The 23065-nt window shown below is 46.9% G+C and overlaps 1 protein-coding gene across 7 annotated transcripts in view; it reads left to right on the top strand.

Moving 5' to 3' along the window:
- SEPT6 (septin 6) overlaps nt 1–22252 on the top strand; it is a 79206-nt gene extending 56954 nt beyond the window's left edge. The window contains exons 7-11 of one of the 7 annotated variants that reach the window (XM_025371698.1): nt 71–239; nt 3783–3915; nt 7813–8003; nt 11970–12014; nt 21219–22252. In XM_025371698.1, the coding sequence (XP_025227483.1) occupies nt 71–239; nt 3783–3915; nt 7813–8003; nt 11970–11973 (497 nt within the window). In that variant the 3' untranslated portion in view covers nt 11974–12014; nt 21219–22252. Of the gene's footprint in view, nt 1–70; nt 240–3782; nt 3916–7812; nt 8891–11969; nt 12015–17604; nt 18352–18889; nt 19491–21218 lie in introns of those variants that run through there. The other 6 variants (XM_025371697.1, XM_025371693.1, XM_025371696.1 and 3 more) reach the window with 6 other exon arrangements.
- The last annotated feature ends 813 nt before the right edge of the window (nt 22253–23065 follow it).

The raw sequence follows: 23065 nt of genomic DNA, 5'->3' as shown, positions 1-23065 counted from the left end.
TTTCATCCATTTCTGCTTCCGCTGGCCTTCCTTTCAACATACTTTCAATACCCCAAACCCTGCTATGCAGTTGAAAACGAGGCCCACTGCGACTTTGTGAAGCTGCGGGAGATGCTGATTCGGGTCAACATGGAGGATCTGCGGGAGCAGACCCACACCCGGCACTATGAGCTGTATCGCCGCTGTAAGCTGGAGGAGATGGGCTTCAAGGACACCGACCCTGACAGCAAACCCTTCAGGTACCACTCCTGCCAGCCCAGTCCAGCCCAGCTCAGCTCAGCCCACCCAGGTGGTGTGGAAGCCTTCCCCTGGAGAATTCACAGGGGAGGCGAGACACGGGTGCTAAGACCTCGAGGAGCAGGGGCGGCTCACTTGCAAGTTCTGCTTGCCTGTTCACCCTTAGCCACTGCACACCTGCCAGGAGAGCTGTGGGGCGCAGGCTTGGGAAGTACTGCTGCCTTGCTTTGAAGGGCAAGGGAAGGGAGGAGGCCCAGAGGACCAGCAAGGCGGATCACCACACACACATGCACGCATCCGTGACAGCTCCAAGCAGCTGCGCTGGAGGGGATCCCCAAGCTGGGGCCCTGTTCCACGGGGTGGCAGTTGGTAACTGTCCTCTGCCCCTCTTTCTTCATCAGGCTCCTGGCACTCAGACAGGTTCTTTACCCATTTCCCCATTCTGAAACCCAGATAGGACCAGGTAGCGATCCCTTGCCATGCATCGATGAACTGCAGGCTCTTCAATTGCTGTTCTTAGTGTCTGCATTCAAGTGCAAGTTCTGTTTTGACCGCAGGATGTTAATCATCATTGGCATATTTCTTAAATCAGAATGCTTTTAGAGAAGGGAAATGTTTTTGAAAGCAGGTTATTATGCAGAGAGGAGTGATGCACCAAGTAGAAGTGTCTGATCTATATGTGTGATGTGTGAAATAAGCTCCACAGTTGAAATTACCACGTGGTGCCCTTTATGTTGGTCAGGCACTAATAAGCAAGTGAGGGAGATGTCTACCGGTTAAAAAGGCTTTCAAAGAGCCTCTGAGATCTTAACACTACCTGTTCACAGCCTAAAGCTGGCCTGGAGTCAGAGCCTAACCAGTCCCTTGGGGATACTTGCTTCAGGAAGGATAGGCTCATGCCCTATACTGACAGGTGGGGCCAGGGGCCACTGGAGCACGTGGGGCTGGGGGAAGCCCTGCTTGTCTCTTTCTGGTGGGAGCCCCCTGGCTCTCTTCCCCACCTGCAGCTTTCATCTGCATTTGTAGAGGAGTAGGTGTGCCTCCACCTGGTCATTTTGTCTCCTTCCCTCCTCCTTCACTCCATCCTGAATACTCTGTTTCCTGTGTCTTCGCCTTCTTCACTCCTTCTCTGCCAGCTCCTTCTCGTGCTGCAAGTAAGCATTCTTGTGCTGAAGAAACTTCCCCTTAACCCTGCTCTTTCTTACCAGCCTCTGCCCTGTCAAGAAGTCCTTGACAGGATGAGAAGGAGAAAGAGTTGTTCTATATTTGCTGTTTCCTCTTCCCCATCTCTCATTCATTCCTCAACCCACTGCAGTCTGGCTTCTGCCCCCAGCATAACCACTCAAATGCCTCGCCCCAAGGCCGGGAATCGCAAACTTGTGGCTAAGTTCAATGTTGCCTTTGGGTTCCATCTTATTTGATATCAACGCAGCACTTTATGCCATTCCTCACTGCCTCGTTGAAATGCTCTCTGCCTTTGGCTTTTCCAGCAATGTCCTGGCTGATTCTATTCCTATCTCTCCTACTATTTCTTCTCAGCCTCCTTTGCAGGCTCATTTTCTTCACCTTACTCCTTTAAATGTTGATATACACCCCCCGGGATTCTTTCCTAGGGCCTCTGCTTCTTTCACTTTTGTTCTCTTTGCAGCTGGTTCTTTCTACTCTCACAGCCCTAATTACCACCTAGAAGTAGATGGCTCCCAAGCTAGTCTTACTTCTGAAGTCTAAACCCATTAATCCAACTGCATCCTGGACATTTCCACTCTGACATCCCATAGAGGACATCCCCAAAAATCAAGCTTAGTACAAATTCATCTTCTTCCCTCTTAAGCATGCGTCTCCAACATTCCCTGTTGCTATTCATGATACCACCATCCACCTGGTTGCCCAGGGAGAATCAGAATTACCTTTGGCTCCTCCCAAGTCCTGGGAGTTCTGCCTTTCTTACCACTCCCTCCATTCCCTCCCAGCCCTTAACATTTAAGATCCTATCACTTCTTTTTTTTTTCTTTTCTTTTTTTTTTTTTTTTTTGAGACAGAGTCTTGCTCCCTCGCCCAGGCTGGAGTGCAATGGCACAATCTCGGCTCACTGCAACCTTGGTCTCCGGGGTTCAAGTGATTCTCCTGCCTCAGCTTCCCAAGTAGCTGGGATTACAGGCACCCACCACCTCACCCGGCTAATTTTTGTATTTTTATTAGAGACAGGGTTTCACCATATTGGCCAGGCTGGTCTTGAACTCCTGACCTCAAGTGATCCACCCACCTTGGCCTTCCAAAGTGCTGAGATTACAAGCATGAGCCACCACGCCCAGCCAAGATCCTGTCACTTCTTACTTGGATTGATGGAAAGTCTATCCTTCTCACAACACAGCCAGAGTGGTCCTTCTCATTTTCAAATTGGATCTAGTACTACTTCCTGCTTTAAAACCATGCAGTGCATACACGTCCAATTTTTAAATATGTCATTCAAAGCCTGTTCTCTTCCACCAGGCTCAGGAACTTCGTCTGACTCTACTCCAGCATTGCCATGGTGCTCTCTGGCCATGTTGAACCACACCTGGCTCCCTAAGAATGTCATTCTCTCTCCACACGAGCTTTCTTACATGCTGCCCTCTTTGGATCACAGTTCCACCTCTTCTTCACCAGGCTATTGCCTTTTTTTTTTTTTGAGATGGAGTCTCACTCTGTCACACAGGCTGGAGTGCAGTGAAGCGATCTTGGCTCACTTCAACCTTCGCCTAGCAGGCTCAAGCGATTCTCCTGCCTCAGCCTCCCAAGTAGCTGGGATTACAGGCATCCACCACGACGCCCGGCTAATTTTTTATATTTTTTGGTAGAGATGGGGTTTCACCATGTTGGCCAGGCTGGTCTCGAACTCCTGACCTCAGGTGATCCACCGGCCTTGGCCTCCACAGTGCTGGAATTACAGGTGTGAGCCACCGCACCCAGCCTATCATCTCCTATTTCTTTAAAAATAAGCTTAGGCCAGGGGCATCTCCCACTAGACCATGAGTTCCTTGATGGCAAGTATGATGGCTGTTGGCTGTAGAGGCTGAGTGACTAGCATCATGTCAATTAGTACTGAGTCTAGCACATATGGAGTCTCCTCAAGCATTTGTTGAAATAGTTCATTCATGTGGTCGGTTTCAGAGCTAGGGCCTGGCAGCACTGTGCAGGGGAAAACCCAGATGAAGAGACGGGAGACTTAGCTTCTGGTCAAAGGTCTCCCTCTAACTAGCCATGGAGCCTTGAGCAAGACACCTCACCTCTCTGGGCCTCAGTTTTCTCATCCATAGAACAAGAGTATAGAATCAGATATTCTAAGTCTCTCCAGTTCACTAGGGTTGCCCCATCCCTCTTCAGAAGCCCTGTGGGCATGCTGTCATGGGCCAAGCCAGGTGCCCACAGCTTTGTGGTTCTATTTTTGTACCTGGCTCACAACTGGGGAAGGGAGGACAGAGGAACCCAGTGAGCATCTTTGGGGCCAGTTTTATCAAATAGGAGCCATTCCAAAGGAAGAAGAATTAACCTGACCATGTTCGCAGTTTACAGGAGACGTATGAGGCCAAAAGAAACGAGTTCCTAGGGGAACTCCAGAAAAAAGAAGAGGAGATGAGACAGATGTTCGTCCAGAGAGTCAAAGAGAAAGAAGCAGAGCTCAAAGAGGCAGAGAAAGAGGTAAATGTGAGCCTGGTGATTATTAAAATGTCAAGAAACAACAGCTGCTGGTCAGGCTGTAGAAAAATAGGAACACTTTTACACTGTTGGTGTGAATGTAGATTACTTCAACCATTGAGGAAGACAGTGTGGTGATTCCTCAAAGACCTAGAATCAGAAATACCATTCGACCCAGCAATCCTATAGATCATTTTATTATAAAGATACATGCACACATATGTTCACTGCAATACTATTCACAATAGGAAAGACATGGACTCAAACCAAATGCCCATCAATGATAGACTGGGTAAAGAAAATGTGGTACATATATACCATGGAATACTATAGAGCCATGAAAAGGAATGAGAGGATGTTCTTTTTTCTTTTTTTTTTTTTTTTTGAGACGGAGTCTTGCTCTGTCGCCCAGGCTGGAGTGCAGTGGCACGATCTCGGCTCACTGCAAGCTCCGCCTCCTGGGTTTACACCATTCTCCTGCCTCAGCCTCCCGAGTAGCTGGGACTACAGGCACCTGCCACCTCGCCCGGCTAGTTTTTTTTTTTTGTATTTTTAGTAGAGACGGGGTTTCACTGTGTTAGCCAGGATGGTCTCGATCTCCTGACCTTGTGATCCGCCCGCCTCGGCCTCCCAAAGTGCTGGGATTACAGGCTTGAGCCACCGCGCCCGGCCGAGAGGATGTTCTTTACAGGGATGTGAATGGAGCTGGGAGCCATTATCCTCAGCAAACTAACACAGGAACAGAAATCCAAACATCGGGCTGGGCATTGTGGTTCACGCCTGTAATCCCAACACTTTGGAAGGCCGAGGTGGTTGGATCACCTGAAGTCAGGAGTTCGAGACCAGCCTGACCAACATGGTGAAACCCTGTCTCTACTAAAAATACAACAATTAGTGGAGTGTGGTGGCACATGCCTATAGTCCCAGCTACTTGGGAGGATGAGGCAGGAGAATCACTTGAATCTGGAGGCGGAGGTTACAGTAAGCTGAGATCGTGCCACTGCACTCCAGCCTGGGTAACAGAGCAAGACTCTATCTCAAAAAGAAAAAAAAGAAAGGAAACACTTAATTACTTCACAGATCTCTTCCACATTTAACCTGTCGCACTCTCAAGGGTTCTCACCAAAGCCCATGACGGGGGTATTGGTTTTTTTTTTTTTTTTTTTTCAGTTTCACTTAAAAAGAAAAAAAAAGTCAGACAGGTGCCTTGGCTCAGGTCTGTAATCCCAGCACTTTGGGAGGCTAAAGCGGGTGGATTGCTTGAGCCCAGGAGTTCAAGACCAGCCTGGGCAACATACTGAGGCTCCGTCTCTATTAAAAATACAAAAAATTGGCCGGGCGCAGTTGCTCACACCTGTAATCCCAGCACTTTGGGAGGCCGAGGTGGGCGGATCACGAGTTCAGGAGTTCGAGGCCAGCCTGGCTAATATGGTGAAACCCCGTCTCTACTAAAATTACAAAAAATTAGCCAGGTATGGTGGTACGCACCTGTAGTCCCAGCTACTTGGGAGGCTGAGGCAGAAGAATTGCTTGAACCCAGGAGGTGGAGGTTGCAGTAAGCCGAGATTGTGCCACTGGACTCCAGCCTGGGCGACAGAGCGAGACTCCATCTCAAAAAAAAATAATAATAAAAATTTAAAAAGTACAAATACAAAGAATTAGCCAGGCATGGTGGCATGTGCCTGTAGTCCCAGCTACCCAGGAAGCTGAGGTGGGAGAAATGCTTGAGCCGAGAGATCGAGGCCACTGCACTCCAGCCTGCATGACAAAGTGAGACTGTCTCAATAAAAAAAAAGAAAAAGAAAAAAAAATGTCACCCATCACTTCTAGGAGAATTGAGGGGATCTCAAAGACAAATTAATAAAAGTACAACAAACAAAAGCCGGGTTAAGGCAAGTGATAGGCAGCCCTAGTGACTAAGAGATGCTTTAGGCCAGTTGCGGTGGCTCACGCCTGTAATCCCAGCACTTTGGGAGGCCGAGGCAGGCGGATCACGAGGTCAGGAGATCGAGACCATCCTGGCTAACTCGGTGAAACCCTGTCTCTATTAAAAATACAAAAAAAATTAGCCAGGAGTGGTAGCATGCGCCTGTAGTCCCAGCTACTCGGGAGGCTGAGGCAGGAGAATCACTTGAACCCGGGAGGCGGAGGTTGCAGCCGAGATCGTGCCACTGCACTCCAGCCTGGGCGACAGAGTGATACTCTGTCTCAAAAAAAAAAAAGGAAAGAAAGAAAGAAAAAAGAAAAGAGCTGGTTTATACAGCAAGTCTATCACTCACCTACCTAAGTGACAGTGTCAAATACCCCCAGGACCCAGAGAACCAACTTTCTTCATGGTATGCTGCAAGTGCTACAGAATCCTAAACTCTTTTCCGAATCCATGAAAGAAAGTGCAATTCAGCTTGCTCTGCTCTTACTATTCAGGGTAGTTTATTGCATTTTAGTTTGTGACTGTCTGTGCCTCTTGTTCTTTGATCCACCTACCACAATGGCATACCAGAATATTCTTTTTTTTTTTTTTTTTTTTTCCCGAGACAGAGTCTCGCTCTGTTGCTCAGGCTGGAGTACAGTGGTGCGATCTTGGCTCACTGCAAGCTCCACCTCCCAGGTTCAAGCGATTCTCCTGCCTCAGCCTCCCGAGTAGCTGGGATTATAGGCACGCGTCACCACGCCCAGCTGATTTTTGTACTTTTAGTAGAGACGAGGTTTCATCATGTTGGGCAGGCTGGTCTAGAACTCCTGACTTCGTACCACCCACCTTGGCTGGGATTGAGCTGACTACTGGGATTACAGCACTCCCAAAGTGCTGGTACTACAGGCATGAGCCACTGTGCCTGGCCCAGAATATTCTTCTTGTTCTTTGGGTTTCTGGTTCTATTCAGGACTAATGAAGCCTCCCTTTAGTTAAGGCTGAGGTGTCTGTACTCATTCCATGTCATAAAATCCTTTTTATTTCCTTCCATGCCCAAAGCCAAGCATTTCCATTGACTGGCTTTCCCATTACTGAAGTTTTCTCTGTGATCCGTGGTGATCCTTCCTGATTGCGGGGTTAAGAAAAGACAGGGGTTCCTTACACATAAGAGGTCCCGTTATATAATGCTCTAAATACTGGGTTGACCATAGTCAGATTCCTTACTTCTTAGACCTTCTGTTTCCTCATAAAATAGAGATAATAGAACCTACCTCATAGGAATGTGGTAACAATTAAATAAATTAATATGCATAAAGGGCTTATAAAAGTTAGTGCTTAGCCTATAATAATTTCTCAGTAATTTTTTTTTTTTTTTTTTGAGACGGAGTCTTGCTGTGTTGCCCAGGCTGGAGTGCAGTGGCGTGGTCTCGGCTTAGTACAACCTCTGCCTCCCGGGTTCAGGTGATTCTCCTGCCTCAGCCTGCTGAGTAGCTGGGACTACAGCACATGCCACAATGCCTGGCTAATTCTCGTATTTTTAGTAGAGATGGGGTTTCCCCATGTTGGCCAGGCTGGTGTTGAACACCTGACCTCAAGTAATCTGCCCACCTCGGCCTCCCAAAGTGCTGGGATTATAGGCCTGAGCCCGGCCAGCACTCAGTAAATGTTATATTATTATCATTGATGTTATTATTGAACATGTGTGGTAACTATGGGGACTCTTTTTAACAAAATGTCTGACTAAACACAATGCAGTGTTCCTTTACCATATTCAGGAACAGAGACTTGGAGATAAAATGACAGGAGGAGAGAATGATCCAGAGCATGGTGCCTTTGGTGCCATCATGGCAATCCCTGACAGAAATGCCCCCTGAGGTTCCAGGGTCCTGCAGGGTCACAGCCCTACTGGTCCCCACCCATCTGGGCTTGGCCAGGCTGGGGACTGCTCACAGGGGACTCTCTCCAATCTCCCTGTGCTTCCCTGCCAGCTGCACGAGAAGTTTGACCGTCTGAAGAAACTGCACCAGGACGAGAAGAAGAAACTGGAGGATAAGAAGAAATCCCTGGATGATGAAGTGAATGCTTTCAAGCAAAGAAAGACAGCAGCCGAGCTGCTCCAGTCCCAGGGCTCCCAGGCTGGAGGCTCACAGACTCTGAAGAGAGACAAAGAGAAGAAAAAGTAAGTAGCAGTCTGCTCTGGGGTGGTGCCTTCTCTTTCCTGCTGCTCATCCTCCCGGGGCAGGACGTGGCACCTGAAGGGGCTGAGGACTGGTGACCAGAGGTGAGCTGTGGGCTGTCAGACTGGTTGAGGTACCTATAACTGGTCCCAGCATCCCTGTGGGACCTTTTGATTCCCTGAGCTTGGGGAGTTGAGAATAGGGGAGGGGTGTGGTCCCAGAGGCCCAGCCCATCTGTCCAGCTTGCTCAGGAAAGCCCTGCAAACTCAAGGTCCATGGGAGAGGAAGGGAAAAGAGGAAAAGCAAAGGGAGAGTGAGAGAGCAGAAGGGAGGAAAAAAATTAGAGGTGCAGCAATATAAGAGAGGAACAAGGCCTCTCAATATAAGAGAGGAACAAGGTGGCTCACGCCTGTAATCCCAGCAGTTTGGGAGGCCAAGGCAGGAGGAACACTTGAGGTCAGGAGTTCGAGACCAGCCTGGCCTATATGGCAAGACCCCATCTCTACTTAAAAAAAAAAAAATAGGCTGGGCGCAGTGGCTCATGCCTGTAATCCCAGCACTTTGGGAGGCCGAGGCGGGTGGATCACGAGGTCAGGAGATCGAGACAGTCCTGGTTAACATGGTGAAACCCTGTCTCTACTAAAAATACAAAAAAATTAGCTGGGTTTGGTGGTGGGCGCCTGTAGTTCCAGCTACTTGGGAGGCTGAGGCAGGAGAGTGGCGTGAACCCGGGAGGTGGAGCTTGCAGTGAGCCAAGATCGCGCCACTGCACTCCAGCCTGGGCTACAGAGCGAGACTCCATCTCAAAAAATAAAAAATAAAAAAAAAGAGTTAGAGACCAGCCTGACCAACATGGTGAAACCCTGTCTCTACTAAAAACACAAAAATTAGCCAGGCGTGGTGGCGTGAGCTTGTAATCCCAGCTACTCAGGAGGCTGAGGCAGGAGAATCGCTTGAACCCAGGAGGCGGAGGTTGCAGTGAGTTGAGATCATACCACTGCCCTCCAGGTTGGGCGACAGAGCGAGACTCCATCTAAAAAAATAAAAATAAAAATACAGAAATTAGCTGGGTGTGGTGATGCACACCTATAGTCCCAACTACTCAGGAGGCTGAGGCAGGCGGATCACTTGAACCCGGGAGGTGTAGGTTACAGTGAGCCGAGATCACACCACTGCACTCCAGCCTGGGCAATGGAGTGAGACTCCATCTGAAAAAAAAAAAAAAATAGAAAAGAAAGAGAGGAACAAAAAGAACTGCAGATATGGTATAATCCCAGCACTTTGGGAGGCCAAGGCGGGTGGATCACTTGAGTTCAGGAGTTCGAGACCAGCCTGGCCTACATGATGAAACCTTGTCTCCACTAACAATACAAAAAATTAGCCAGGCGTGGTGGCGTGCGCCTGTAATCCCAGCTACTTGGGAGGCTGTGCAGGAGAATGGGCTGAACCGAGGAGGCGGAGGTTGCAGTGAGCTAAGATCGCACCACTGCACTCCAGCCTGGGCAACAGATTGAGACTCTGTCTCGAAAAGAAAAAAAAAAGAAGTGCAGATACAGGGTAGTGGAAGAAAGAGAGAGCCTTTAGCAGAAACTCAGTGCACTCTCTCCCCACCCCTGCCCTATATCTGAGGTTGCTCATCTCTCCTTGGCCATAGTCCCACCCTCACCCTGCCTCAGTTCTTACTTGCTGCAGGCAACAGAATTTAACTGCTGCCACTGAAGGCTGCAGCCCAGCCCTGATTTCCTACCTCTTTGTGATCCCTCCCTGCTGGCTTAGTTCTGCCCAGCCTGGGGTGCTGAGAACTTAACAGGGGAGCCCTCAGATGTCAGTGTATGCTGCATGTGCCCCATCCTCAATCTGTGGAATGATTTTAAGACTTCTTATCTCCCCTGGTATTAGAACAGTGACTCCTAGATACCATGTGGGTCAATAATCCTCACCCAACCCCAGTCTCTGCTTGCTGAAGTTATCAATTCCTCATCCTAGAACCAGAGAAAAGTATTTCAACGGGATCTAGAAAAACTCCTGTGGTGCCCTTGTGCCCTGCAGTTGTTTGTGCAGTGTGGGTTGAGGTGTTCCCAGGTGGACTGTTTAGCAGTGTCTTTACTAAAGGGTACTGAGGATCCAAAAGGTGTCCATGATCATTGCCTTCTGTTTTCAGCCATTTGTTCCTGGACTTAACTATGGGATATTTTTGCCAGAAGGAAGAAACACCTTCCTTTCCTCTGGCTTATCACTTAGGAATAACATGGTAACTTTTGCTTAACAGTAAAATATGTTATATTTGAAGGCACTCAGCTTTGCAATCCAATTACTCTTTATTCAAATGCGTAATTTAAACATCTTGGCTGGGTACAGTGGCTCACGCCTGTAATCCCAGCACTTGGGGAAGCTGAGGCAGGCAGATCACCTGAGGTCAGGAGTTTGAGACCAGCCTGGGCAACATGGCGAAACCCCGTCTCTACTAAAAATACAAAAATTAGCTGGGTGTGATGGCCCACACCTGTAGTCCCAGCTACTCAGGAGGCTAAGGCAGGAGAATCACTTGAGCCTGGGAGGTGGAGGTTGCACAGCCAAGATCGTGCCACTGCACTCCAGCCTGGGTGACAGAGTGAGACTTTGTCTAAAAAAAGAAAAAAAAAGAAAACAAGAACATCTTCACCAATTAGTCCAGAAATTTTTCTTACTGAATCTTAATACTATATGTCAAATTCACTGATGAATGAACTTTTTTGGTATTACCTGATGGATAAAGTTCAACTAGCCAGAAAAAAAGTCTCTTTGGACACACCCTGTACTGTATTCACTTATCTGTCGTGGTGTATTAGTTGCACCAGCAGGAATGAATTCCTATTTTTAAGATCAGAAAAATCTAAATTTGTCATCCAGCTATAACGGCTGCCTTCATAGTCCTGTGGTATTTGTTAACTCAGTACCTGGGGCAGTTCCATAGCCTGCTTGTGGGAGTTAGGAATTGGTTTGTTCAGGCTACATTGAAACTATAAATATTCCCTATTCAGATGTTCAGTAAAAGTTCTTCTCACATCAAGCTTTCCCCTTGTTGCCCTTACTGACTGACTTCTCCCACCCCAGGCAGGAGACCCCAAGAGGGAGATACCCCTCTCTACTCTCCAGGAATATTTGGGGTTGGTGACAGTGCTCCTTTCCAATTCTGAAATGGGTGAAAACCCTGCTGGCATGTGGCACCTCATATTAGCAATAAGGGCCTGACAGAATGACCTGTCTTCTTCCGTACTTCCAGATGCAGAAGTGGCCCTGGGTTTTGGCTTCTTATGTAATTTCATGAGCAATTGGTTAACTTCTGGAAGAGCCACTGTTAGACCTGTGCTACCCTCCTCCCATAGTCATGGTAGTGAGTTTTGAGGGCAGAAATGGTGGTAGTAGTATTTCTTCTTGAGAGATGGTGGTTGGATCTAAGAGTCACATATTCAGAATTTCCTTTAGCTGCCCCTAAAGAGATTAAGAAAGTATTGGCCAGCCGCGGTGGCTCACGCTTGTAATCCCAATACTTTGGGAGGCCAACGCAAAGGATTGCTTGAGTCTAGGAGTTTGAGATTAGCCTGGGCAACATAGTGAGGCCCCTGTCTCTACAAAAAAAAAAAAAAATTAAACATTAGCTGGGCCTGGTGGCACTTGCCTATCATCCCAGCTACTCAGGAGGCTGAGGTGGGAGAATTGCTTGAACCTGGGAGGTTGAGGCTGCAGTGAGCCGTGATTGCACCACTGCACTCCAGTCTGGGCAACAGAGGGAGACCCTGACTTAAAAAAAAAAAAAAAAAAAAGAGTATCAGTGTTTCAGGGGTTCCTACCAGTCCACCCTTCCCACTTCCCCTTCCTGCTACTCCTAACCACCTTTGACCTCTAACCCTTCATTGTTTGTGTCAAGTCATAATATTTGATTTCTCCTCATGCTCACTCCATCTTCATCAGCTCTTACTGTTTTACAGTTAACTCTGCTGTTTGCTGCATGCTGCATGAGACCCAGGGTCCTGGTAAGCTTGATTAACTCTACATAGAACTGGCAGTGGCTTCTAGAACATATCTCCCCCAATCCCGCACCCCCAACACAAGCATCTAATCATAGAAGAAGCTGCTTCATTGGTCTAGCTGGTTTTCTCTCGTGACTTATAATATGCAGAAATAGTCTAGTGTGGTTTCAAGTGTACATGTGGAATGCCTGCCTGCCTGATTAAAATGAGGGGTCGTTTTCAGACTTTCGCTGCTAGAACAGCTGGGTAACACAGGTGGATCCTGTGATCAGTATTTGAGGTTTCAGTGTGGGCAGTTTTTTTCTTAAAGAGCCATAATCGGGCCGGGCACTGTGGCTCACAGACCTGTAATCCCAGCACTTTCGGAGGCCGAGGAGGGCAGATCACCTGAGATCGGAAGATTGAGACCATCCTGGCTAACATGGTGAAGCCCCATCTCTACTAAAAATACAAAAAAAATTAGCCGGGCGTGGAGGCACAGGCCTGTAATCCTAGCTACTTGGGAGGCCGAGACAGGAGAATCACTTGAACCCGGGAGGCGGAGGTTGCAGTGAGCCGAGATCACACCATTGTACTCCAGCCTGGGCAACAAGAGTGAAACTCCATCTCAAAAACAAAAGGAGCTATAACCATCATTTTCAAAATTAATGAAACCATAGTGATGAGAGAAACTTTGGGTTTCACAAGCCCTGTCCTGCAGTGTCACAGTCAGCATCAACCCTCTCCCATCTCCCTGCATCAGGTTTGAGAATGTCCAGAGTCAGTGGAAACTCACTTCTCTGTTTCCTGCTGGTGGCACTTTCTTATCTCAGGGGTTCAAGTTCTCAAATTTCCTTTGACTGTACCCCTCAAAACCATAATAAGGCTGAGAGCAGTGGCTCACGCCTGTAATCCTAGCACTTTGGGAGGCCGAGGCGGGTGGATCACCTGAGGTCGGGAGTTCGAGACCAGCCTGACCAACATGGAGAAACCCTGTCTCTAGTAAAAATACAAAATTAGCCAAGCATGGTGGTGCATGCCTGTAATCCCAGCTACTCGGGAGGCTGAGGCAGGAGAATCGCTTGAACCTGGGAGGCAGAGGTTGCGGTGAGCTGAAATCACGCAATTGCACTCCAGCCTGGGCAACAAGAGTGAAACTCCGTCTCAAAAAAACAAAACAAAAACCTATAATAAAAGTGGAAGAAAATGAAGAGATCTTAGAAATTACAGAGAATTCCTTACATTTAATCCTACAAGTACTGGCCTCATGAAAACCTCTTATAAGGAGATCAGCAGGTAAGGATTCCTCAGTGCTAGATGTTGTATTAATAAAAGTTTATAAAGTATCACATAGTTTATAGAGAGACTGAAAGCAGGGATTAAGGACCTTCTATCTCCTCTACTAGACTCAGGTAGTGGATGGAAAGGAAATACAAACATTTTTAATTTAACATAATTAGGGTTATTTCCGTTTGTTTCTTTTTTTGAGACAGAGTCTCACTCTGTCGCCAAGGCTGGAGTGCAGTGGCACAATCCCAGCTCCCTGCAACCTCCGCCTCCTGGGTTCAAGCAATTCTCATGCCTCAGCCTCCCAAGTAGCTGGGATTATAGGCATGTGCCACTATTCCTGGCTAATTTTTGTATTTTTAGTAGAGACCGGGTTTTACCATGTTGGCCAGGCTGGTCTCAAACTTCTGACCTCAGGTGATCTGCCTACCTTGGCCTCCCAAAGTGCTGAGATTACAGGTGTGAGCCACTGCACCCAACCAAGGGTTTTTTTTTTTTTTTAAACTTTACCATGGAAACTTTAAAACATGAGCAAAATAAGAGAGGATAATACAGTTCAGCCCAGAGCCCAGCCCCCAAACAACCATAAACGTATGCCCAGTCTTGTTTCATCAATTACCACAGACCTGCTGAATTATTATAAAGCAAAACTATATCCTTTTATCTGTGAATACTTTAGTATATATCTCCAAGAGATAACGATTCTTAAAAAAAAACATAACCACAACCCCACCATTATCACACCTACAAAATGAACAATAATTCATTAACATGAAATGTCTAGTCAGTGTTTGAAGCATCCCGGTTGTCTCATAAATGCCCTTTTACATTTGGTTTGTTTGGATCGGGGAATATAAAATATAGAAAAGACTTTTCCCCACTCACCCATGTAGTTTATGATTTAAATGGAGAACCTGCTGTTAGTCACCAAACTGATTGCCGCAGCTATTGCACTGGGGACTCAGGGCAGCTGGCAAAACATCCTGCTTGGAAGCAAATCCTGAAGAGGAAGTCCATAGAGGTTTCTGCAACATAAGGCCCATGAAACCGGGCCAAAGGAAACAATCTTAAAAGAACAATGACTTGATTTACTGTCTGGCTTAACAGCAAGTCTTGGAGCCCCTGCTAGTTGATTGGAATTAAACAGCAGATTTCCATTTAGGAAGACAGTTCCTAGAATGTCTGTCCCTTCCTTGCACTGTATGTAGTTCCAGTGCCTAGCGAAGTGTCTGACATGTAATAAGAACTTGGTTCATGTGTTATGTTCTTTGTTCCCCCATTTTTAATGAGGTGAGCAGGAAATATGTATTCTAGTTAATGAGATTTCAGTTAATTCAGGTTTCACGGCACATGGCTTGACACAATTGCATACAGGTTTCCCCAAGTAAATCAGTATTAGTGGCCATTCCTAAAATGAATTCTGGCAAAACTATAATTAAAGCTACACTTTACAAGTGAGAGGCAATTGGTAAACACCTGGAACAGCCAACCCCAACCCCACGTAGGTTGGCTCTTCCTGGCAGGCTTCTCCCTGGCAGACCACGAAAGCAGTTCCAGACCAACTGCTTGGTCACAGGAGGCTTTGGCCCCCCCAGGATCTGAAAGCAGCAAAGGCAACCCGTCCCCTCCTCAAAGCCCTCATTCAAGGGGTGGATCACAAAGGCCACCTAGAATGCAGGCAGAGTGAGGCTTACTGTGCCTCCACATTTTGAAATTGCTTGAGGCGCTACTTATAGCTCTCTGCATTTGTAAAAGCGATTCATTTGTGACCCCCCACATAGTTGCAGATACTCTATCTCAGTCGTTATTGGTCCTTAGGAGTACACAGTATATGGACAGTATACACACATCAAAATATATCAGCCTTCCCATGAAACCTAGAACATAGGCCATTGCAGTGTTTTTTAGGTTACTCTTCCCCTAGGAAGTAGACAAAGAATAAAAATAAGATATGAGCATTTGTATAGCTTTTATTACTTTCCAAAGTGGTTTTGTTGTTGTTGTTGTTGTTTTTGGTTTTGGGGGTTTTTTGATATGATATCTCATTTTATACTTACAACAGGTCTGTGAGGTAGAGAAGGAATAATCCCCAGTTTGCAGGATGAGTAAATGGAGGCTAGGTGAGGTGGCTCACTCCTGTAATCCTAGCGCTTTGGGAGGCTGAGGTGGGAGGATCACTTGAGCCCAGGAGTTGGAGACCAGCCTGGGCAACATGGTGAAACCCCGTCTCTATTTTTTTGTTTTGTTTTGTTTTAAAGAGAGTTGGCCGGGCATGGTGGCTCACGCCTGTAATCCCAGCACTTTGGGAGGCCAAGGCGGGCAGATCACCTGAGGTCAGGAGTTTGAGACCAGCCTGGCCAACATGGTGAAACCCCATCTCTACTAAAAATATAAAAATTAGCTGGGCGTGGTGGCAGGTGCCTGTAATACCAGCTACTCTAGAGACTGAGGCAGGAGAATCGCTTGAACCCGAGAGGTGGAGGTTGCAGTGAGCTGAGACCACACCATTGCACTCCAGCCTGGGCAACAGACCAAGACTCCATCTCAAAAAAAAAAAGAGAGAGAGAGAGAGTAAAGAGAGTAAATGGAGGAGCAGAGAATTTAAGGAATTTACCAAGGACCACATGGTGAGTTGGTGGCAGAACTCCTAATTTCTGATATAAATGACCATTCACATCAGCGTGTGTATACCTTCAAAGTGTATGTATGGGAGTATATTCCCTTTGAGGAAGTGACTGTAAAACATACTCATTTATGCCCATACTTCTATCCCTGACAGATATCTAATAGTCTTTATTTAATGGGATAAATTTATTCATCGGGTAATAAATAGGGGCTTAGATCTATAGCCAAGGAATTCTCAGGGACATTGCATGTGATAGTCTTAAATAAACAACAGCTCTGGCGCCGGGCGCAGAGGCTCGTGCCTATAATCCTAGCACTTTGGAAGGCCGAGGCAGGCGGATCACCCGAGGTCAGGAGTTCGAGACCAGCCTGGCCAACATGGTGAAACCCCGTCTCTACTAAAAATACAAAATTAGACGGGCATGGTGGCGGGCGCCCGTAATCCCAGCTACTTGGGAGGCTGAGGCAGGAGAATCGCTTGATCCTGGGAGGCGGAGGTTGCAGTGAACCAAGATCGCACCATTGCACTCCAGCCTGGGTGACAGAGCAAGACTCCGTCCCAAAAGAAATAAAAATAAAAATACACAGACACACACACACACACACACACACACACACACACACCAGCTCTGGGCCCAGCTGTGACTCTTTTGCGGCCACAGGCAAGTCTATTGACTTCTCTGTGTTTCTCGGTCTACTCATGTGTATAATGGGGATCAGTCCTACTTGTCGTATATTTGTCACAGGAATGAAACTTACATGGAAGAGAGGTGAAAGTATTATTTAAGCACAAACCAATGATGGGTTTCCATAGTTCATGTTTTCAGTTAACTGTGGTCTGGACCCTAGAGCAGAGTTCAGCAACCAGCAACCATCCTCATATGCTCTGCAAACAGGTCTTGCCCCAGAGTATCAGTTAGCTGACTAGGACAGCTCTGAGGGCCTCCTGCGGTGAAACCTCAGCCTCCTCTGCTTTCCTTATGGGACAGGAAATGCAGTGGCTAGAGCCTGGGGCTCTATCCGGTGGCCTGAGGCCACTTAGAGATTTGCAGAAGGTATTCCTGTACAAGGTATTGGGTGGTGGTGTGGGGGGCGGGGGAGGGGAGACATTAGTCAGGACCTAGTCATTAAGAAGAGATAGGGCGGGCTCAGTGCCTCACACCAGTAATCCCGGCACTTTGGGAGGCTGAGGTGGGCGGATCACTTGAGGTCAGGAGTTCGAGACCAGCCTGGCCAACATGGTGAAACCCTGTCTCTACTGAAAATACAAAAATTAGCTGGGCATGGTGGCAAGTGCCTGTAATCCCACCTACTCGGGAGGCTGAGGCAGGAGAATCGCTTGAAGTTGGAAGATGGAGGTGGCAGTGAGCCAAGATCGCGCCACTGCACTCCAGCCTGGGTGAAAGACTGAAACTCCATCTCAAAAAAAAAAAAAAGAGATAAAATGTATTTTTGTGGTTGTTGATCATTATTTTGCTGGCTAATGCCACTGCTGCCATCATGTGGGAGTGTGTGTGGAGTGTATTAGAAAGCATGTTCCCTGGAGCCAATGCAATAAGACCTTAAGACCATCTAACATAGCTAAATTCTAATTTAGCCATTAGTCCTCATGACTTAATTTTCTTCTGACTATTTTTTTCTTTTTTTTTTTTGGTACATTAATCTATCCATTCATTAACTCAGCTTCTCTTTTCATTTTCAGTTTGGGCTTCCTGTAGACACCCTTTTCCTGCGCAACAGAGCTGGGCCTCCCTTTCTCTAACTTCCCCCTTAACATGCCTGGGGGGCATACAGTCCAACCCAGGCCCTCTCCTCTCTTCCTGCCAAGGTTTATAGAAACCTGAGAATCTGAGGGCGATGTCTGGCCGCTGGTCAAGAAGCCAACAGTCATGTGGCTCGCAGATGCATCCTGCATCCCAGTCCCCCTCCCAGCACCCCCAGCCATCCCCCCTGTCTTCCCCCACATCTTTGCCAGAGGTGTGACATGGTCAGGGGGCCCATCTGCTACTCTTCCCCAGCAGCTCCCCTGTTCCAGTTCTGGTTGCTGTTAGTTTTCCCTGAGGTATTTGCATCCACCATGGCTGGGTAAGCACCAATAAGCACAGCTGCCCCCTTGGTCTCCTGTATCCCAGTCACTAGTCTTCCCTGGCCCACCCCACCCTCATCCTCAGGAGCCGCAGCCACTTCTTAGAGAGTTTCAAAAGGAGAGCCTTTGGCGCCTTTTCCGTCTAACCTTTGAGTCCAGCCCTTTCCAGTTTTCATTCACTCGAAGTAACTGCACTCAAGCTGTGCTCAAAATCTGTAACGCATTTATTTACACCAAGCCCTTCCCATAAAACACAACTGCTGGAGAAAATAGCAGACGTTTCCCCTCTCTCTAACTCTGGGTATCCCACAGATGCAAAAGGGAGAATAAACTTACATATTATTACCAGCCTAGAGTCTTGAATGATAGCCTTACTGAGTTCTTCTTGTGAGGTATTTCAGCATCTCAGGGGTAATTTCCGGAAGGGCTCCACACTGTCCCAATAGGGTGAGGCCAGTAGCAGGAATAATAAATCCCACTTTGTAGACTGGAAAACTGAGCTGTCAAAAGAATCAAGTGTTTGGGGGTTTGCTCTGATGAGTCTTGTAGTTCATTTGGTGAACGTCATGATGATTTTTAACATGCATTTTGCATGCATCCCTCAATAAGAAGAGATGAGACTATCGGCTGGAGAGAAGAAAAGAGGTGTTACACCTTGGAAGGCCCTTAACTTGCTTTCCAATTTAAGGAGTTGAGAGTTTAAAAATATTCCAGCCCTAGTTTTTATCATGGGTCCCATCTGATAGTGGCTTTGGGAACCTCTGTGAAGTAGAGAGCCCTCCCTTGTTAGGGTTATGAGGCACAGTGGCCTTTGGTGTTTGGCCAGTGACAGTGTGAGAGATGGAGTTGACCTGGCAATGATCTGTGGCTAACGTGCCGTCTCTCTGCCCTTCCTTTGCAGTAATCCATGGCTGTGTACTGAATAGTATTCCCCGCTACAGCTGGACTGGACTCCATTTAGCCTTTTAAGCCGAGGTTTCTATTTTAACTGACAGCTTTCCTTTGGGGTGCCAGGCAGCCAGGCCCCCCACCCCTACCCTGCCATGTACTTCAAGCTCACTTCTTTTTGAGTTCCGCAACTTGCTCCTGCCTCCCAGACCCACTGGCACTGACCATGACCACCTTCTATTTTTTTTTTTTAGAGTTTCTTTTTTTGATCACTTACTTTCAAAGCACACAGTCAAACAAGGTTATGCCAAATTTCCAGGCCTTTTTGAAGTATTGAGAAGGGGAAGGGGATTTCTCGCTTCGATTATAGATCATAGTAGGAAGCAAAAAGAAAAAAATGAAAAGCAAACATATGCACGTACTTCCTTTTTTGTTGTTGGCAAAGCAAGAGTGTAGGTTTGCTGTGTACCGTCTGGTGCTCTACTGATTGGTGAGTGACCAGAGCAAGTATAAAGGTGATGCTGCCAAAGCACAAGCCAGTTTCTTGGGAAAATTCAAGTTACAGTGGAGTATTGTTTTGAAGACCATATGCTTGGAGGTAGAAACAAACCAACAACCAAAAAAAAAAAAAAAAAAAATCTGCTCAGATACTCAGCCAGTAGCTCAGAGAGATGCTGAGTTAGGCCTGTCAGGTCTCCCTGGGAAAGGCTTCGTATTTGCAACTTTGATGATTCTATGTCCAGCTTCAGAGCTGCTTTCCCAGAAATTCACGCTTAAAAAACCAACTGGTAATCACCACCCCCGACCCCGCCGCCCGGTAATTATTTGCATTACAAACCGGAGGCGCCCTCATTTGCATTTCTGTACAGATTAACTACTTAAGGCTTGAGAAGCTCTGAATACTTCGAAAGTATTAGACCCACACAGCCTTGGAGAGACCTTCAGAAACTAAAGAGGAGTTTTATATTAAGGGAGACATTTTAGTCAGTAAGACGATATAACCTAGTTACTCCGTAAGGGGAAATGAAGGCCCAGAGAAGGGAAGGGACTTGAGCAAGGTCCCAGTGCTGTTTCCAGGCAGAAGCCAGACTAATTTTCATGCCTCCTGACTCCCAATCCATTTCACAAAGGGATTCAATCTGTTTATATACGTTCCTGGATATGAGGCCTTTTGATGTTCAGAGTAACTGAATAGTTAGTATTAGAAGACCCTCGAGGTTTTTTCCCACAGAAAAACATCTGAAGATGGATTGGGTGAGGGCTGGCAAAATGAAGGCATGCTGGGCCAGCTCCTTAACCCAGTGATGCTGCAAGGCTGGAACGGGGTCCAGGAGACTGTGTGTAACAGGTTCCCTAGGTGACCATTATAATCAGGGAAGTTTGGTAAACAAAAATCAAACCCATGAGTGAACATAAAAAGTTGATCAAGCCCATTAAAATGGGTATTTCATTGGGTGGCTTTATTCACTGTAGACAGAAAGATTTTTTCCTTCTTCAATGAAAAGGTGTTTTAATTAGTACAACTAGGCCGGGCGCGGTGGCTCAAGCCTGTAATCCCAGCACTTTGGGAGGCCGAGAGGGGTGGATCACGAGGTCAGGAGATCGAGACCATTCTGGCTAACACAGTGAAACCCCGTCTCTACTAAAAAAATACAAAAAAACTAGCCAGGTGAGGTGGTGGGCGCCTGTAATCCCAGCTACTCGGGAGGCTGAGGCAGGAGAATGGCGTAAACCCAGGAGGCGGAGCTTGCAGTGAGCTGAGATCCGGCCACTGCACTCCAGCCTGGGCGACAGAGCGAGACTCCGTCTCAACAACAACAACAAAAAATTAGTACAACTGTTACTATTTAAAAAAAAAAATACCCTAAGTACTCTGTTTACTTCTGGTGAAACAAAACCAGTCATTAGCAATGGTCTGTGCTTTTATTTTCGCAGACTGGAGTGGCTTTTCTGAAATACACACACACACACACACACACACACGTACACACATCCCTCACTTCTCCTAAGCCAAGAAGTTTGCTTTCCCTAGCTGCAGTGTAGATGGCTCTTGTTTTTGTTTTTATGTTTTAATCATTTGGCATTCACATGTGGCTGTTAATAATGTGCTTGTTTTTAATTAAAACAAGAAGCTTTAAACTGGTGTGTGGTGTTCTTAAAACCTTCTCAGCAGATTTCCCCGTGGTGATGGCCCAACAGTGACCCCCATTTCTAACCTGTCTTCTCAAACTATAATCTGTGCTACCTCAGTACTGCCCATTCCCCTCCCCCTGTCTTACTTTGAATGTCCTCTTTCTTTGGCTAATCTCATGTTTTCTTTCTCTTTCTCTCTCCCTCTCCAGCTTTTTTTAATCTTGTCTTCAGCAGCTGCACTAAGTCTAAAGGAGAAGACTGCCATTATAGAAGAGTTAGGGTTCCATATTGTCTCAAATCAGAAATCAACCAATTCCCTCTCCCCTCAAACTGCAAGCACACGCACATACGCCACACCACCCAACAAGTGTTCATGTGTCCCTGTGTCCAGGCAAGAAGCTCTCTTCCCGACTCACATGGTATTTTAAATGGAAGTGTCTTGTCCTAACTAACAAGGCAGGAAAAGAACCATCAGAGCTGGAAAATGGACCAAATGTAACCTCAGAGAAACAACTACAGGACCACTCACCCAAGTGTAAGTGACTGGGGCAGGACACTTCAGCTGTGGGTGTGGAGGTACTGTTCTGTTCACAAGGTTTTGTTTGCGTTTTGTGTTTTTCTTTTAAACATTTCTCTGGTTCGATGGGTTGACTGTCTACGGCCACTGTTAAAACATTTCTGAATATGGAAGAGAAAGTCAAGTGACATTTTTATCTTCTTCAGCATTCACAGACCTTCTATAGATTCCAGCAAAGGGGAAAAATGTGTCCACTATCTAACACTCAGGTGGAGAAGGGAGAGAAGGGAGAGAAGGGAGGGGGTTTAAGCTTAGTGAGGGCAAAATTACTCCATTCCACCTTCTGAGACCAGTTGGGGTTTTGAGAGAGGTTTCTGCTCAACCTGGGATCTGGAGGGAGAGCTTTGATGTTGGTAAATCTGCCTTGAATTCATTGGTTTAACTTGCATCAAAATACCATGTGAGTGTGCTCATTCTCATAGATCCCTACCATCATCACCACCATTCTGCTGTTCAGTGTCTCTTGAGAGAGCCTCTTTGCATGTTTTCCAGAATCTGTGTGTGTTTTTCCTTTCTTCTCCTTTGTTCTTTTTGCTCAAAGGTGTGACCAGTCACTGCCCCTCTGGGGCTTTCATTCTCCAGGAGAAACATCCCAGAACCAGCACTGTTTAGCTTACTACCTTTCTAATGTCCATGTCAATTTTCAATAAAATTCAAAGAAATGCTGAATGGCTGTGTGGTCTGATCTTAAGTCACTGGGTGATGCGGCCCACCACGGTTTGCCTGAGGAGGAGTGGGTGGCTGCCTTCCGAATGGGTAATTTGAAGGGCTCAGGGAGGCACCGTCAGCCTATGAAATCTTCCTAGGTGGGTTGCCATCCCCTGTGCCCGCCCCCTCCAACTTTCTTCCATCTGGGCCTGAAATACCCACCACCTGGGGTGGAGGTGTGCAGGAAGTCCTCTACTTTTTCTTTATTAGCATGGATTTAACTAAGTTGAGCTGATTATCATCTAGTATATTAGATGGAGAAAGTAGAGTGCCAGAGCCTGCGGAACAAGATTCAGGTGAGTTTTAATTCTGGCAGGAAAAGAACTTTGCACCACGTGTCTTCTCTCATTTACTCCTGTGATGTGAGCATCCCCCCAAATTCATGGATATGACTATTCTTCATCACTCAAAAAGCATTCTATAGATACTAAGGAGTATTTTGTGTCCTGGGTCTACTAGAGAGCGGAGCCTCCCATCCTCCCAAGCATTAAAGTGGGTAAGAGAGAGAGTTGTCACTTTAAAGAACTCTGGTGGCCCTTAGGAAAACAAACTTTCCTCAACTTTGCTTGCCTAAGGGCCAGGGTGTGGACATCAGGGCACGCATCCTTTCCTTACGGAGGCCTGGAGGCTACAGAAAGTATCCACGTATATTCCACATATATAGGCCTGGCTCTGCGTATATAGGCCTGGCTCTGTGCAGCTCACACACTAGGGGACAACTGAGTGAGACAATACGTCTGTGACGTTTGTGATGTCACTGAGCAGAGGCAG

Source organism: Theropithecus gelada, chromosome X, assembly GCF_003255815.1.
Source record: "Theropithecus gelada isolate Dixy chromosome X, Tgel_1.0, whole genome shotgun sequence".
NCBI lineage: Eukaryota > Metazoa > Chordata > Mammalia > Primates > Cercopithecidae > Theropithecus > Theropithecus gelada.
This window is presented reverse-complemented; position numbering and strand designations above follow the sequence as displayed.